The sequence below is a fragment of the Antedon bifida genome, chromosome 1 (assembly GCF_963402885.1).
Source record: "Antedon bifida chromosome 1, ecAntBifi1.1, whole genome shotgun sequence".
NCBI lineage: Eukaryota > Metazoa > Echinodermata > Crinoidea > Comatulida > Antedonidae > Antedon > Antedon bifida.
The window spans coordinates 25,585,116-25,600,769 of NC_136226.1; the positions used below are offsets into that span (position 1 = coordinate 25,585,116).

A 15,654-nucleotide genomic window follows, 5' to 3' on the forward strand; every position below is an offset into this window, starting at 1 on the left:
AACCTTTAGTTTTAATTTCTATTAAAGTTTCTCTTGGCCTGGATGTACAGTAAGCTCGCCCAAGGTTCAAAGTCAATTTATTTTGCTAAAATTGCAAGAGACAGATTTGAATCCAGAAGATGAACAAATATTGATTAATTAAACATCAAATATAGCAGGACAATAAAGGAGAGATTAGTAATCCATTGCTGCAAAATGAATAGGTCAGACTGGCGAAACACTGTGGACTGTCCACAGTGTTCTCAGTGCCGCAAGTATCAACCCATACACCAAAACTCAAACCCATTTGTGTGTTCTAGTATGTTGTGTATAGTAACTATTAACCCATTTTCGGGGTTCAGATTTCTAGTTCAACTAGCCTACAAAATGCTATTATAATTTCCTGATAACTTCCATACACTGTAACAGAACGTTAAGTGAAGGCCTATATTGGGTATTGTTTAGTGTCAATCATTTAGTGACCATGATATGAAACTTATAGTTTAAAACGACTCTAGGCTAGTAGACTGCAATAATATGTAATAATATTACATGAAATGTCTAGCGGCTAACTGGTCAGACTGCATGTATTACCGTCCATCAAGTATACATTTCAGAAGGAAAAAGCTTTATGCATGCATCGATTATTAGAAATAAATTGTAAATGTTTTTATTGCTCTACGCATTTCCAATAAATAGAAAAGAACAAAAGTATTAAATTACAGTACTTGTACTATGGGAACAACCCTAAGAACAAGAGCATCTCTTATAGCAATCTCGTGAAAGAAGGATTTTTTATTGGCCTACAAATTTTTATTCTGCCTGCTTATTTTTCAATACTATACCTTTTTAATTTGAATGAAATAGTTTTATGCTTGAAAGTATAATAAAATTGTTTTAAATAATATATGTTGCAATACTATGGTATAGTTTATGAGAAAAAATATTGTAAGTAGTATAAAAGTAGATATCTATTTAAAATGTATATTGTGAACGGCAGTAAGCTTCCTGCTCTGTCATCTTCTGTCGTTATTAAATGATATCTCATCAGGCGAATGACCTAAGAAAAGAAGAGATGAAAAAAGAAAATATTCTAAATCAATTTGTTTCAAGACTTTGATTGTCTTAAATAAATTTAGACAAAGCTTGTATGACAAAACCTGTAATGGAAAATCATAAGCCATGATGAATATCCTATATTTGAACTAACTATCTTTCAATATAGGTTAGTTTCTATTTTATTTCATTTCGGTCTGGATCACATCAAAGACAGCCTGCTATATTTGATTGCTTTATCTAGAGTTCAGTATGATTTATGGGCTGCGTACCTAGTTATGTTTCTGAGCTAAACAAGTGCGGTTGTAAAGCAAACCAGTACAAAACATGATGTCCTAAAAATGAAGAAAGTTATGAACCCGTTGTTACATTAAAATGATAGAGACAGTTGCATGATTCAGATTACTATTGATGCTAAACTTAATTTTCTAGATTTCAAAGCCGTATTTATTGAACTGAGTGCTTGGGCATGTTTGTTATTTATTTGGTATTCTAAAAAGCAAGATAAAAGATAATTAAAACCTTTTTTTTGTTGAATATGTCATTTTAATGTCGCTTATAGTTAGAAAATAATTACAAAAAATATAGTTACCTGAAAAAACTGTAATTTGAAGAAAAGAATAGTCAAATTGTCTGTAAGACAATGGGTTTTTAGTTAAATTTAAATGTTTATTTTGTCTTTTTATATTGTGAAATCATTGTATTTGTTGGGAAGTGAATAACTTTATTAAAACTACAAATTGGCCTATTCAAAAGTCTGATTTTATATCTTTATTTTTCATAATTTTGGGGGCCAATACATCTTTAAACATAAAATATTAAGTATTGTACTAGCTTAATATGTTAGGTCTTTTTCAACCTTCTTGGCATCATTGATGGAAACATTGAGAAAATCTGTACAATAGGTGTGATGCCCTTCACCAGAATTGAACCTGAAAATACCTTGTTTGCAAGCTGGGTCCTTATTTCCACTTAATAGTTTCTTCATCATCCTCTTCATCACTGTCATAGTAGCAAAAATTCTATAGGAAATGTCTTATACTGTAAGCATATTACAGCATGTATTTGATAACAAACACATAATGAAGAAACATTAGATTCAAAGAAAAATAAATAATATAATAATAACAAAAACATAATGAGTGCAATAACAACTTGTTCATGTTATGGCAAGGTCCGTTGGTTAAATAAACTAGACCAAACAATATTTTCAACGTCCTAACTATTTGGAAAGGTAGTCAAATTTATTTCGCATTAACAATATCTGACCTCGTTTCAAAGCACACGGTACGGTGTCGTGTCAAGATATTAGAAGTCAAATAGTAGGATAGCAAAAGTAGGTTACGCCAGGTCTAGTGTAATCCAGTGAATTAATTTACTGGCAAAGTATATATGAATAGTATTGAGTTCTTTGCCATAAGTACCGTTACATCCTTGCAATGAAGTGTTTTTACGCTATGACCTATACACAGCCATCTTTTCTGTCAGTTGTGATGCATTACTAGACTTTGAATATTTAGGTCAAGTGTTTGATTTCCTTTTCTCTTTTTTTTTTCGCAGCTGTGCGATTTGGAAGAGTGCCAAAAAAAGAGAAGCTTAAAATGATTGCCGTGATGCAAGAGGCCGGGGATCATTCAAGGCAACCAGATCAAAACGGAAGATCATCGGGTTCTTCGCAACCTGACCAACCGCTTGATTTAAGCTGTAAACGTGATAAGATGGAAGGAAACATAGCATTGATGAATCGTCTGCATAGCGAGAGTGGTCACATGAATGGCTCATATGTTCCTCATCAGTTTAACCCTATGACCAAAATTGGTTTGACAACTAGTGCGGGTCTGAATATACCTATTGCCATTCCATATTTGGACATTGCAGAGGCTAATGGGGTAAGACCAATGACTCTAACCTCTCGGGAAAACCAACAGGTGGTGCCGATTTCGCAAGCAGCCTGCAATCTCCCGTCAACCACTGCCAGTAAGGTTAAACACGCATACAGTAATGGACATGTCCCAGCTAGTGATTATACGAGTGTGTCTCCTTTTTTACCAATATTTGGGCTAGGAGTTAATAGATTAAACAATTTAGGCCACTGTGATTCAAATTTAAACGGTAAAGATTATCAAAACTCCCCAACGTCAGGAGAAGATGTAGTGAAACCTTCTGTTATTGTTAGCCAAGAAAATAATACGCATGATGCTATACACCCAAAAAAACGATATGTCCCACTTTGGAACAACAACGGATCCAATACAGTAGACATTAAGCAGGAAACGACAGACGGAAATCACATTTCAAAGCCTGAACAAACTTTTAACAATATATTTAATGAAACAAAGACTGCAAAACCTAGTCGTATATTACATTACACAGAGAACAGTCAGTTACAATTATTAAAACGATTAAAAGAATCTGATTTGTGCGGAAACAAGGAACTACATGAACAGTGTGTACAGTTGACAACGAGTTTGTGTGACGTGCATTCAGTGACATCTGTCAATCAACTCGAGAATTTAGAACGCATTCTTCTTGCCGCAATACATCATAACACAAGGAACATGCCGAAACATCCTGCAGTAAAGGTATATCAATGATTCTCACAATAAGTTGCTATATTTTACCCATTTTAGCATTTCACATTCACTGTTTTTGTATGTGTATTATAATATAGTGTAGTTTTTTCTAGCACAATTTAAAAAATGCTTTGCATTTACCTTGAAAAAGGGTGTCTGAATCAGTGAAAGTATCTCATGGTTGATAATTTTACCCCAACCATAGTATTGGGTTGGGTACCATCATATCTTATATTATCTTTTAATTGGAGGCTCTCACAAGTAGAGAGAGAACTGTACCATCCTTATGGTAAGGTTATCTTATATTAAAGCGTATTAAATAAAGAGAAAATTATTGTGAATGCTATTTTTAAAATATTAAAACTTAGTCATTAAAACAATAAGGTTTATGGGATTATATTATAAAAAAAACTCATATAAGAAATGAGTTTTAACATATACGATATTGTATCCTGCAGGTGTTGCGAATGCTATTTGTCACGAGCGAATGCTAAACTTTCAATTGTACCAACCAAATTCATCCAAGTATTTTGATGCAATACAGATTAAAGATCCTATTAAAGTCTTTGTTATTGATCCACTTTGGACAACCTTGATTCATTATAGATCATTAATACCTAGTGGGGTCATTAACCACAACTTCAACTGAAAAATAAGATTTATTATTTTTGTGGTGGTGTTTTCATTAAATATTGTACAGAAAGAAGGAAATGAGGATTTAATAATTATGTAATTTGTCATTTTAAACAGTATTATAATACCCAGCCACTTTTATGTTTAACTCATATACCACATTTTTTGATGATCTATTTAAACATTATTGTTCAATGTCAACATCATTGGTTACCAAGATATTTTGACTTAAAATTTTTAAGCCTACTTTGACAAATGGTGAATGTGTCTTATTTCTATTTTTAAATCTTTTGCCAACATGATAAATGTTGTTGTTATTACTGACTGACTTTTTTCAACACTCAGTTTTCACCATTGGACATTAAAACTTGTGGAGATGGAGATAAATACTACAGAATTACATACAACCTATAAACAGTTTTGTTTTGGCCTAAAATTACAGGAAACCCCTAGTAAAACAAAAAAGTAACAATTATAGACAAATCAACGACTCACACCATGAAAAGCCCTGATTCTTGATTTCCCCCAACTGGGTGGCTGACTTTTCGGTTTATGGCGGGAATTCATTCTGCACATGCCCAATAAACATTGCGCATGTGCAGAATGACTGATGAGATGTGTAAAACTACCAACATTTTCAATTAACGAAATTTGCATTTTCTCAACATTTATTTCGACTGATAAATTAAATGGGTAAAAAAAAGGAAATTTGTTCATATGAAGAAAAACAAATTACATGTAGTTGGGATCATATCTACTGTAGAAGTACGAAAACACTTAACTCTGCATCAGTATCCTCTATCCAAATACCACCTCATTGTCATTACCAGTAACATCATCTACACCACCACCACCACCACCACCAAGAATTATTGTACCACCAACAGCAATGTTATCATCATATTATAGCATCAACATCCATGGTCAACTTATTACCATAATTTTCTATTTACTTTTGTTTACATTTTGTTTTCAATATCATTGCTAAGTAACTAGAATATTTTAGATTCCTAATACCACACTGACAAAACATAAAACATAAAAATTCTTAATTTGTTTCATCATTGACATTATTTTAAGCGTTCTATTATCATTCTCGGCGTACTATTATCATTCACGGCGTACTAATATCGTTCTCGGCGTACTATTGTCATTATTTATTGGTTAACCTTGAAAGACTATTAGTGTCACTACAAGACATGTACTTCATCATAATACCATTTTTCTCAAACTAAAATTGATTGCACAAATTAATTATTCTTAACCAAGCTTGCTAAATTGAATGATATTGCGGCTTGTTATTCTAAATTTTGCCAGAAGGTGATATAAAACCGGAAATGTTACCTAACTCGTGGATTGGACTGTCCATTTATCATGCCTTTGGTCGAAATAAAGGTCCTAGGTTCAAGACCAAACTATTTGCTTTATCCACGTACAATTGATTTCCAATACATTATGGCAGTAATGATACATTTAGTAGTAGTTACTTAATTTTTATGTGCAAAATATAACAAGATGCATCTAGGAAGACTATATTTATATAATATTCACCTACAGTTTAGCATCCCTTATTACATGACATTATACAGTATATGTATTTAAAAATTAAAACAAAAAATGAAATTTCAGGCACCTTTTACATTTTCCCCTATAAAATCTAATTAAGTTGAATACTACAATCCTATGTGATTTCTGCACATATGAAATTTATTTTACTGGCCTTATACAGTAACAAGAGGGAAACAAGGCTTTTTTTACACAGATTTAAACCCATTATATTTTCGTTTCAATTTAATAACACATCAATGAATTTGTTTTGTATAGGGTTCTGGTAACAATGATGAAGATGAAGATTTTAGTGATAGGTTTTCGCCAGCAATCAACCAAATAATTGCTTTCTCCAAAGGGATTCCTGGATATGCATCTCTACAGCATGACGACCAGGTAATTATATTAAAAAAGAAAAGCTATAGTATAATCCACATGCAACCCTTCTACCCTTTATTCAGGTTTTTTTTTTCTGGTTCTATGCAGTGGCGTATTCCCAAGACTTGTTTAGGGACCCTAGTGGCCATCCAACACTGGAGGCCTCTGGCATATTTATCCTTTTTCGACATAATTTAATGCCCGTTTTCTTACTCTTGGCCCTGCTCAGGGGCCCCTCAAGATCTGGGCCCCTGGGTTTAGCCAGTGAGAGCTCATAATTGTTATGCCACTGGTTCTATGACTAGGCTAGAGTAGTCTTTCATGCTAACTAAATGCAAACATGTTTGTGTTTAAGTTAGAAAGCCAAGAATTGTTTAAATTGTTAAATTGCAAACACAGTTTCTAAGATTGTATATAATAAAATATCTCATCTGAAAATATATTTCCCAATTGTATGGACATATTATGTATAAATGCATTTTTGAATTAAAACAACCTAATATATTTTAAAAATGCATTGTTGTTACGACATTTCATGACAGTAAATTTAATAGGATGAATCTCCCCTACCGCAAAACGTATCCCTAGGGTGATGTCATCGAATGCTCTTGCAACCTGACAGAATTTATTTGTCCGTTTTTATCGTTTACTTTTTAACCGATTCAAAACTGTTTAATTTTAATTTTGTGTCTGAAGAAAGCCAATGCGATTATGACACATCATTTTAAATTTAATATTTGATTTTGAATTCTGTGTAAAAATTCGTTCTCAAGGGTAAATTTTAAAATTATGATTAAACAAAAATATTGACATTAATATTTAATTTTAGAATAATTTGTATACGTGTCATAATTCTAACATACACAAAAAAATCATACATTTATTCATCTGTAAAGTGTGTTGCTTATTTAAAACATTATTTATTTCGCAACATTTATTTCCCACTGAACTGTATATGTGAATTTTAATTAAAAAGTTCTAAAAGTATCAATTTAATTTCACCTAACTGTATAGTTTCTGCTATAACTGATCATTGCTCTAGTTTAATTATTTTTTGTACAATATTGATTATGTTTTTCTTTATTTCTACTGTTTTTTGTCCATGTTTTTTTGCTCTTCAATTTAATTTCACCTAACTGTATAATTTCTACTACTGTATAACTAATCATTTCTCTGGTTTATTCATTTTTGGTACAATATTGATTGTGTTTTTCCTTCTACTGTTTTTTTCCTTTTTCACCATAATTTCCTTCTCTTTCTAACCTTTTTACCGTCTTTTTCCACCTTTTCTCTTGACTACATTAAAAGAGTAAAAATAGCAACTTATATTGAGGATTTTAATTTGCAGGAGGCCTACTGTAGGCATTATAATAGCTGTCACTTTTTTCTCTCCCTTTTTAGTATTTAAAATGCTTGGCCCAATTAATTTAGCCCATTAATAGGTTGTTGTATACTCTAGGGTATAAAAAGCTTGACTCTATATTATATCGGACAAGTATATTTATCATTATTTATTTATGATGTAATAACCTAAATTGTTTACTGGAACTAGGTTTCGTAATTCATTTTAAGCTGTCTGTTTATCTTATATAGGGAATAAGGTTTACAGCTTCTATCTAGTTTTTCACCATTAATTCAATGTTAATAGCGCATAGCCATGACAATCCTGCTACTTTTGTCTAATCCCCTAATTTTACTGCATCAATGTTGCGTTTCATGATTTTTTACAACATTTATTACATAGTATAAATCTTATTTGAATGATCATTTTAAAAAGAATACACAGTTTCAACATTGTTATTCAATTTAGATATGATGTAGTATTAAGTAAATACCTCATTTTTATTTAAACTATTTTGTGATTACTGTAGTGCCCATTCAAATGGCATTTTAAACTGTTACTATTAATGTACAGACAAAATCATACATGCCACATTTTAAATCAAGCAGTCTGGGGCATATTATATAATACTACAGTAGTGAAGAAACAATTTTCTAGTTCTACAGTATCCCAGCAATGAATATAGTAAGCACAACATTGACTTGTATGGCACTCTTTGATATGAATGTATTTGCACAATAAGGTACCCAAAAACATTTGCACGTAATATTTGCACCCTTCTAAATGCGCCCTAGTTTCTTACAATATATTAATTTTAGTCCTACTGTGAGGGTTACACCAGAGGAGTATGTAATCAATTTACCAAAGGTTCACATACTGATAAATATAACTGAAGTAAACAACAATTCTTCACACTTTACTTCCTGAGTCTTTAATAAATATGTGATTACATGTAAATGTACTCATGTTACAGGTTTTTTATCTCCATAAGTCTGACCTGGTTTGCTACTTAAACAAAACTATCATCTTTAAATTGATAGTGCCCAGGGGATCTTGTTAACATGGCCTACATTATGGCTGGTCCTTCCTGGAAACTAGGCTGGCAGTGAACTATTTTTTACAATAATATAGTAGCTATTTAAACGGCTATTTGAACTACCTACTGTGCCTTTAGGGAGATTTTAATTTCACTTTTTTTTCCTATTTCTCTCTACTTGAATGATTTCAATGTTTAAGCAGGGAAATGTAAAATATCTTCCTTGTTTAAGAGACAAGGAGCGATCCTTAGTGCAAAATTGTTTTTTCGTAAAACTATTAAAATGATGAGCCTAAATAATACAATAAAATATTTCTTTCTTTTCTTTTTTGCTATTAATGAGTAATGTCATTAAATAAGAAGTATTTAGTTTTCAATTGAATTATATCAAACTATTTTTTATCCGTACTTCTGTTTGAATTCATATACAGTTACAACAATTAGCTATGATTAGAATTGGCTGCTAAAACTATTTAAAGTGTAATTATACACATTAAGCAGTTGGTAGGTTTTCTGACAGTTTGTAATATGCAGGTGTTGTTTTGATTACTTTTGTACCATTTAGCCAAATCCTTATACTAATAATATAAAAACGATAGTCTTCCGTCAACTACTGTATTTCCCATGCACTCTATCTATGTTATATAATCATTGGTTTATTAACAATCTAGTTTTGCTTTTATAGCAAATTGTGCCTTCTTTTGTTTGCATTTTGATTGATATTATTTGTGAAAATACCCATTGAAACATTAACGTAAGAGATTCATTGGTTTTTTAAAAGTCTTAAAGTGAATAGAATGGTATCATTTCTTGCTAAATGCTAAATACAAACCTTAATTAACTTATTTTACGAAAGATATTTTTAATCGCCTTTCTCATTTTATTTCTGTGGGCTATATTTCATATTTCCTGTTATGATTAGAAGAAAAACTATCATCATTACTATTTCAAAGCATGTAATGAGCTCATATTGCAGGAAATCTACATTTAAGTAAAACTGAGATTAGGTATAACTATGATAGCTACTTAAGCAGCATGCAAACAGTTAGTGCCAACCTTCTATTCTTGCAATCCTGTGTTCAACTCCAATTCTGATCAGAACCCAAGGATTTTCTCTCAAAAAGGTTTAAAAAATATGATTTTTAAGTTGATGAGTTGTGTTCAATCCGTTTTGTGTAGTAGATTTGTTTGATTTTTTAAGAAGAATTATGTTGTGTTCAATTCTTTTTGTGACATAATTCATACATGATAATTTATTACTTTTATTTCTTTTTCTAGGTTTGTTTATTAAAAACTGGTTGTTTTGAAGTAGTTCTTCTACAACTCTGCTACCTGTTTGATACTAGTAATTTTACACTGACATTAAATGGAACGGTCTATACGCGTGATGATTTCGCTCACATGGGTATGTATGTCAATAATAGGAATCTACTAATTTTTGGATTTTTTTCTATAATATTCAACTATTATTAATAATTTACTATTTAATCAATTCATCAATATGCAAATCAAAAAACAATACCAGGTGTCTGCATATCAAGCAGGAGATGCCAGGTTCAAATCTTAGTTTAGGTGGCTTTTTTTCATTTTCATAATAAATTAAATATTTAATTTCCAGAATATCACTTGGCTATTTAGCGTTTCTCTATGCATGTAAATTCATATTATATATTTAAATTCAGTTTTAGATCAGTATTTGTAAAAGTAACATAGAACAAAAGGATTGTATAGTAGATGCAGATTCAAATGTTTTTTTGCTTGCTCCATCTCTATAACGGTCATTTGAAATGTAATAAACAGTGCGATTTGCTGAAATGGATTGTATTTCCCCATTAATAACATGCTCGTTAGTAGAATGTATTGTGGCTTGAGGTCAAATAAGGGTCATTGGACGGTCAACATGGGATTAGTATTAATAAAACTCAAGATGGCTTCATTTTGTATTGTATGTCCGTCTGTAGGATGGAATCAATTGGAAAACATCGCATTACTTGTCATCCGTTGAGATGTAAAGGATTAGTGATTCTTTGCAGTATTTTTTTTTTAATGGAGTATAATTGTGCAGAAATTATGTGTAAACTTTTCATATTGCTAGTTCTAAACAATGCTAATAACATATTAAAATTGTTATAATTAATGTAAAATTATCCACTTTAGGTCTTGACATCTTAATGAATGCGATGTTCGACTTTGCAACTCAAGTGAATCGGTTAAAATTAACAAAGGAAGAAATGATAATGCTACAAACAGCCGTCATGATTGCTAGTGGTAAGAATAACAATATTTTGAATTGTAATCACTTCATTGTAATTCATGTACTTGTGTATATTCAGGGTAAACAATGGAAGAATCGCTGTAGGTCAGTTAGTGTCTCCATCGAATGGCCACATGATTCTCTTTAAACTGTATCTCCACATATAGTATTATGTGTCCAGGATCATAGGCAAATTCTATAATACATTGTCACATGTGGTAACCTATTATAATAGGTTTGCTTATGACCTATGATATGGGGTTCACATGATATGTTGCACTGTATCACAGAGTTTTCCTTTAAATAATTCTGTAAAAGTTATAGATACAGAGAAGAATCGGTTAAAATAGCCATTATATAGAAAGTTGTAATTGTGATCAACTGTTTGTAAAAACTTTCACAGAAACCTGTTTTTTAAAGGATTTTTAATTTGTTGATTTTGTTAATACACATATTGTATGTAATTTTATTTTCAGACCGTCCAGGCTTAAAGAATTGTGAGATAATTAAGATCCTTCAGACAGACATTTTAGCCAGCTTGGAACACCTATTGTCACACAGTCATCCAAAGGAGTTTACTGTGTTCCCTTCTTGTATACAAATACTCTGGGGCCTTAGAATTCTGAATGAACGCCATGCAGAAACATTACTTGCTTACCAACGGTAGAAGGAAAGATTTCATTCTAGAGGACAGCAGATACAATTGGCGAAGTGGTTCACTATTATCTACATGCATTAACCAAATGAGTTGTGTCTTCAATAATGTGATCATTACGTTGAAATGTGTGGCAGATTCAAGTAAATACGCAGACTGGACGTTGGTTGGTAATTGATTGTGAAAGGAGTGTATTTTGATTGTCAATTTTGACTTTTTAATGTCTCAATGGTCATTATACAATCACATTATAGACATAATTGTAGAGTCATAAGAAAAATAGATTTGTAGTATTTATTATGAAAAAAAAAATTATTTAACATAAAAATGCTATTTTTCTTTAAACATACACAAAAAATAAGAGAAATATGTTTGACTTGGAAACAACAAAAAACATTTCTGAACCAGTTTGCTTTATTGTCTGTATTATATCAAAATGCAAATTTATACCTCTAGAGGGCAGTACATATATTATTTTGAAAACAAATTGATAAATTACTGATATACAAATTCTTTCCCTTTGAATCTATTGTCTATATTAATTATGTATAGATATATTTTGTAGTATTATTATACTATTTTTAAGCCTATAATTGTATATTGAAAGCATAAAACATCTTTAATGGCACAGTTCGGAAGAATCACTTGTGATTGGTTACATTATTTGCGTTACATACAGTACCTCCTTCATGGAAACCAACCTTTTACATGGTATGTAACAAGCACATTCACCAACTCAGCAGCTGAATATGTTACAGTGTGCTTTTTGTTTAAACTAAATATATTCTACACTGATGAGACTATATGCCCAATATGAATATTTTTTGAAGACATGAAAATTTTGGGTACAGTGTTTAATTATGATATCATATTTCATATTTACACTGTATGTTATGATGTCATATTTATGTGTACACTGTATGTTATGTAATTATCTTTTATACACACTATGTTATGATGTCATACTTTTGTGTACACTGTATGTTATAGTATACATATACACTGTTATGATGTCATACTTTTGTGTACACTGTATGTTATAATATACATATACACTGTTATGATGTTATACTTTTTTGTACACTCTGTTAAGATGTCATACTTTTTGTACACTGTATGTTATGTCATACTTTTGTGTACACTGCATGTTATGATGTCATACTTGTGTGTACTGTATGATGCCATACATATTTTACACTGTATTTCATATGATGTCATAGGCATAGGCAAATGGTTGTTTACACTGTATGTCAAGATATATATTTTGTTATTATAATGTACTTCATGATGTCATACTAGTTTTACTTATTGTGGTATGATGTCATATGTTACACTGATTAGTCATACAAAAATCAACACAGTATTTTGTGATGCCATGTTTGTTCTACACTGAATTACGTATTCTTCACTGCTGAGTACAGTTGCATGCAATATAGTAATATATTTATATTTTTTTTCTCATCAATAGTAATGTACAATGCTATAAATTGTATAACAAAGAGTTTTGTGTTCTAATTTAGTACATTTTTAAATTTTAAGTTTAGACTCTGAAACCGAGTCTTAAAACAATGGTATCCTTTATGTTTTAACATTTTATTTTGTGTACATTTACAATTCTTTTCTGTTTATTTGTATGGATTTTATCAAAGATATATATGTTTATAATATTGAAATGAAGTGCTCCAGTTTATTGTATATGACCGTATACTCGTTTATATTTATTTATATAGCATAGGCTTTGTTGATGTGGAAAATATTAATTATCGCCTGTTTTTATTATGCAAAGAGAATTTTTACATATTAATGTTTGTCTTTTTTTTTGTTAATTTGATATTTAACATTCAATGCTCCTAGAAATATGCCTTTAAAAGGACTTAGATCCGCAAACATTGTTTTTATTCTTGCCCTCAATTTTGGAACGTTTTTTTTTCATTCAAATACTTATATTCATTTGCCTAATTTTAAAACATTATTTCTTAATTTATTCTCGCTACCCATAAATCTTTGCTTTCTTTTTCCTTAAAGATGTATTGCCCCCCTGAAAAATTAATTCTTAAACATTTTTCTGTTGAATATGCCATTTTAATGTCACCAAATAGTTATCCACTTTGACCAAAAATTGGATCGAAAAAAAAAAGTATTTACCTAAAAAAATGCAATTTAAAGCAAAAAATAGTCAAATTGGCTGCCAGCCAATGGGTTTTTGGTTGAATTTAACCATTTATTTTGTAATTTTATAAGTGAAAACATTAATTTTCCCCATTTTTTTTTCTACAGAAATGATTAACTTTATTAAAGCTACAAAATAATCTATTCAAAGTCTGATTTGATTAATCTTTAATTTTCATGTTTTTGGGGGACAATACATCTTTAACTAAGACATTTCTTAATTACAGTATATGCGTAACAGGGTTTCTGTCCAAATATGGCTTTATTTTAATAAATTAGTTCCATTTAAAAACATTTTTTTTGCAAAGAATTTGATATTTCTAGTTTAAACACTATTTTAAATTGCAACCCTTTGAAATCACTAATATAGTAATACACAATGATTGTGCCTCTGTCTTCAAATAATTGTTTTTATTTGGGTTAGTTTACCAGATTAAAATTGTGATAACTACTCTATTTATTAAATAGATTATTGGTGAAACAATTGATTTTTATCATAAACATGTTTCATCAAGGAATAATAAATCCCTACATGTTTGACGTTAATTCAGATTTTTTAAGTAATGGGATTTGTGTGTATAGATTTTAAAATTTGATGGTGTTTCAGTTTATTGTGTGCTTAACTTACCGGGATAAACCGAAAATAGCCCCTCTCTCTGAAGAGAGGATTACATTTACGAAAAGAAAAGATTTTGTAGGTTTATCCAGGTAAGCAACACTCATATAGATTACCAACACACCACTGTTGGTTTGTGTATGTGACTTCATAATCCCACTATTTGTTGTTGAAAACAGATATTCTTTGATATTGTGTAGCTATTGAACAGTGGTCTTTGCCAATGTAATCATTTATCAAATTGGAATGATGATAAATATGTTTAGTGCAATGGTTTTTTTGGAGACGTTTCAGCTGATTAGATTCATTCAAATTGTTTTTTACTTGAATTAAAAAATGTCGGAATAGATAATTAATATAATGATAATTCATTTCCGTATAAGAGAAACTAATACATTGTTAATATAATTATGTTTGAGTAAAATAATGTCAAACACATGTTCTTGTAAAGTTGTTTGACAGAAGTTTGCAGAAAAAGAGTTCAATTTATATGTTATATTTAATTTCAGAATTGTATAAAGAAAAATTCATAAGTTAGAACAAATTTCCTTAGGCACATTTCTCATAGGAAATCACCAGCAAAGGCATAACGTTTAGCTTCCCACAAACATTAAAGTTATCATCATCATTATGTGGACGCATCCGAGATGGAGTTCATAATGCCACGCCATAAAAAAAAGTATAATTGAATACAAAAATTAAATGTCAACCAATTTGGTTGATTGTCTCAATATATGAATGTTTATTATATATATTATTTGTTGTGTTATATTTAGAATGAACTTTGAACCATAGTTATTATTATATTATCATTGGAAAAAGTATTGATTTACTACTACCAATACTTACTATGATTTATCTGTGCTTTGCAGAAAATTGATTGAACCAAGTAATTTGAGGTTAAAGGCCTGTATGTTCAAAACCAAACCACAATGCCACTAAACTGTGATTGTGTTACCAACATCAATAGTCAAGTATAAATTGACTAATTCATATTTACTTTCTGATAAAATTACCAAGTTGAGTTAAATACGTATATACTGTTTCATGGCTTATTATATATATGAATATTAAATACAACCATGGCATAGTAAAAGGAGAAATCTAAAGAATTCACATATAAAACATTGTGTTTACTTGTAGTTCCTATAACAATTGTTTTTCATTGTTGTGTTTTTATTTTTTGTTGTTATCTAATGAAACCAAAGAAATCTATGTTTCCGTTGAAACTCTTATTCCTTCATAAAGATGCTATATAAGGAAAAGTATGAGCAGTTGTAGCAATTCTCCTTGAATAGTAAATAAATAAAAGGATCAAAAGGATGTTGTTTTCATTTTGTTTGTTATTTAGGTTTAGTTTTTTTTTTATTTCAACAATATTTTATGAGAGTGGTCCATCCAGCTGAAGCTGATCA

At 30.4% G+C, this 15,654-nt stretch overlaps 1 protein-coding gene across 2 annotated transcripts in view; it reads left to right on the plus strand.

Moving 5' to 3' along the window:
- The window catches only part of LOC144847321 (nuclear receptor subfamily 1 group D member 2-like), a 52,883-nt gene extending 37,324 nt beyond the window's left edge, over positions 1–15,559 (plus strand). For both annotated transcript variants that reach the window (XM_078703618.1, XM_078703623.1), the window contains exons 4-8: positions 2,596–3,617; positions 6,066–6,185; positions 9,824–9,950; positions 10,703–10,813; positions 11,276–15,559. In XM_078703618.1, coding sequence (XP_078559744.1) covers positions 2,596–3,617; positions 6,066–6,185; positions 9,824–9,950; positions 10,703–10,813; positions 11,276–11,466 — 1,571 coding nt within the window. In that variant the 3' untranslated portion in view covers positions 11,467–15,559. The remainder of the gene's footprint in view (positions 1–2,595; positions 3,618–6,065; positions 6,186–9,823; positions 9,951–10,702; positions 10,814–11,275) is intronic.
- Positions 15,560–15,654: the final 95 nt, after the last annotated feature.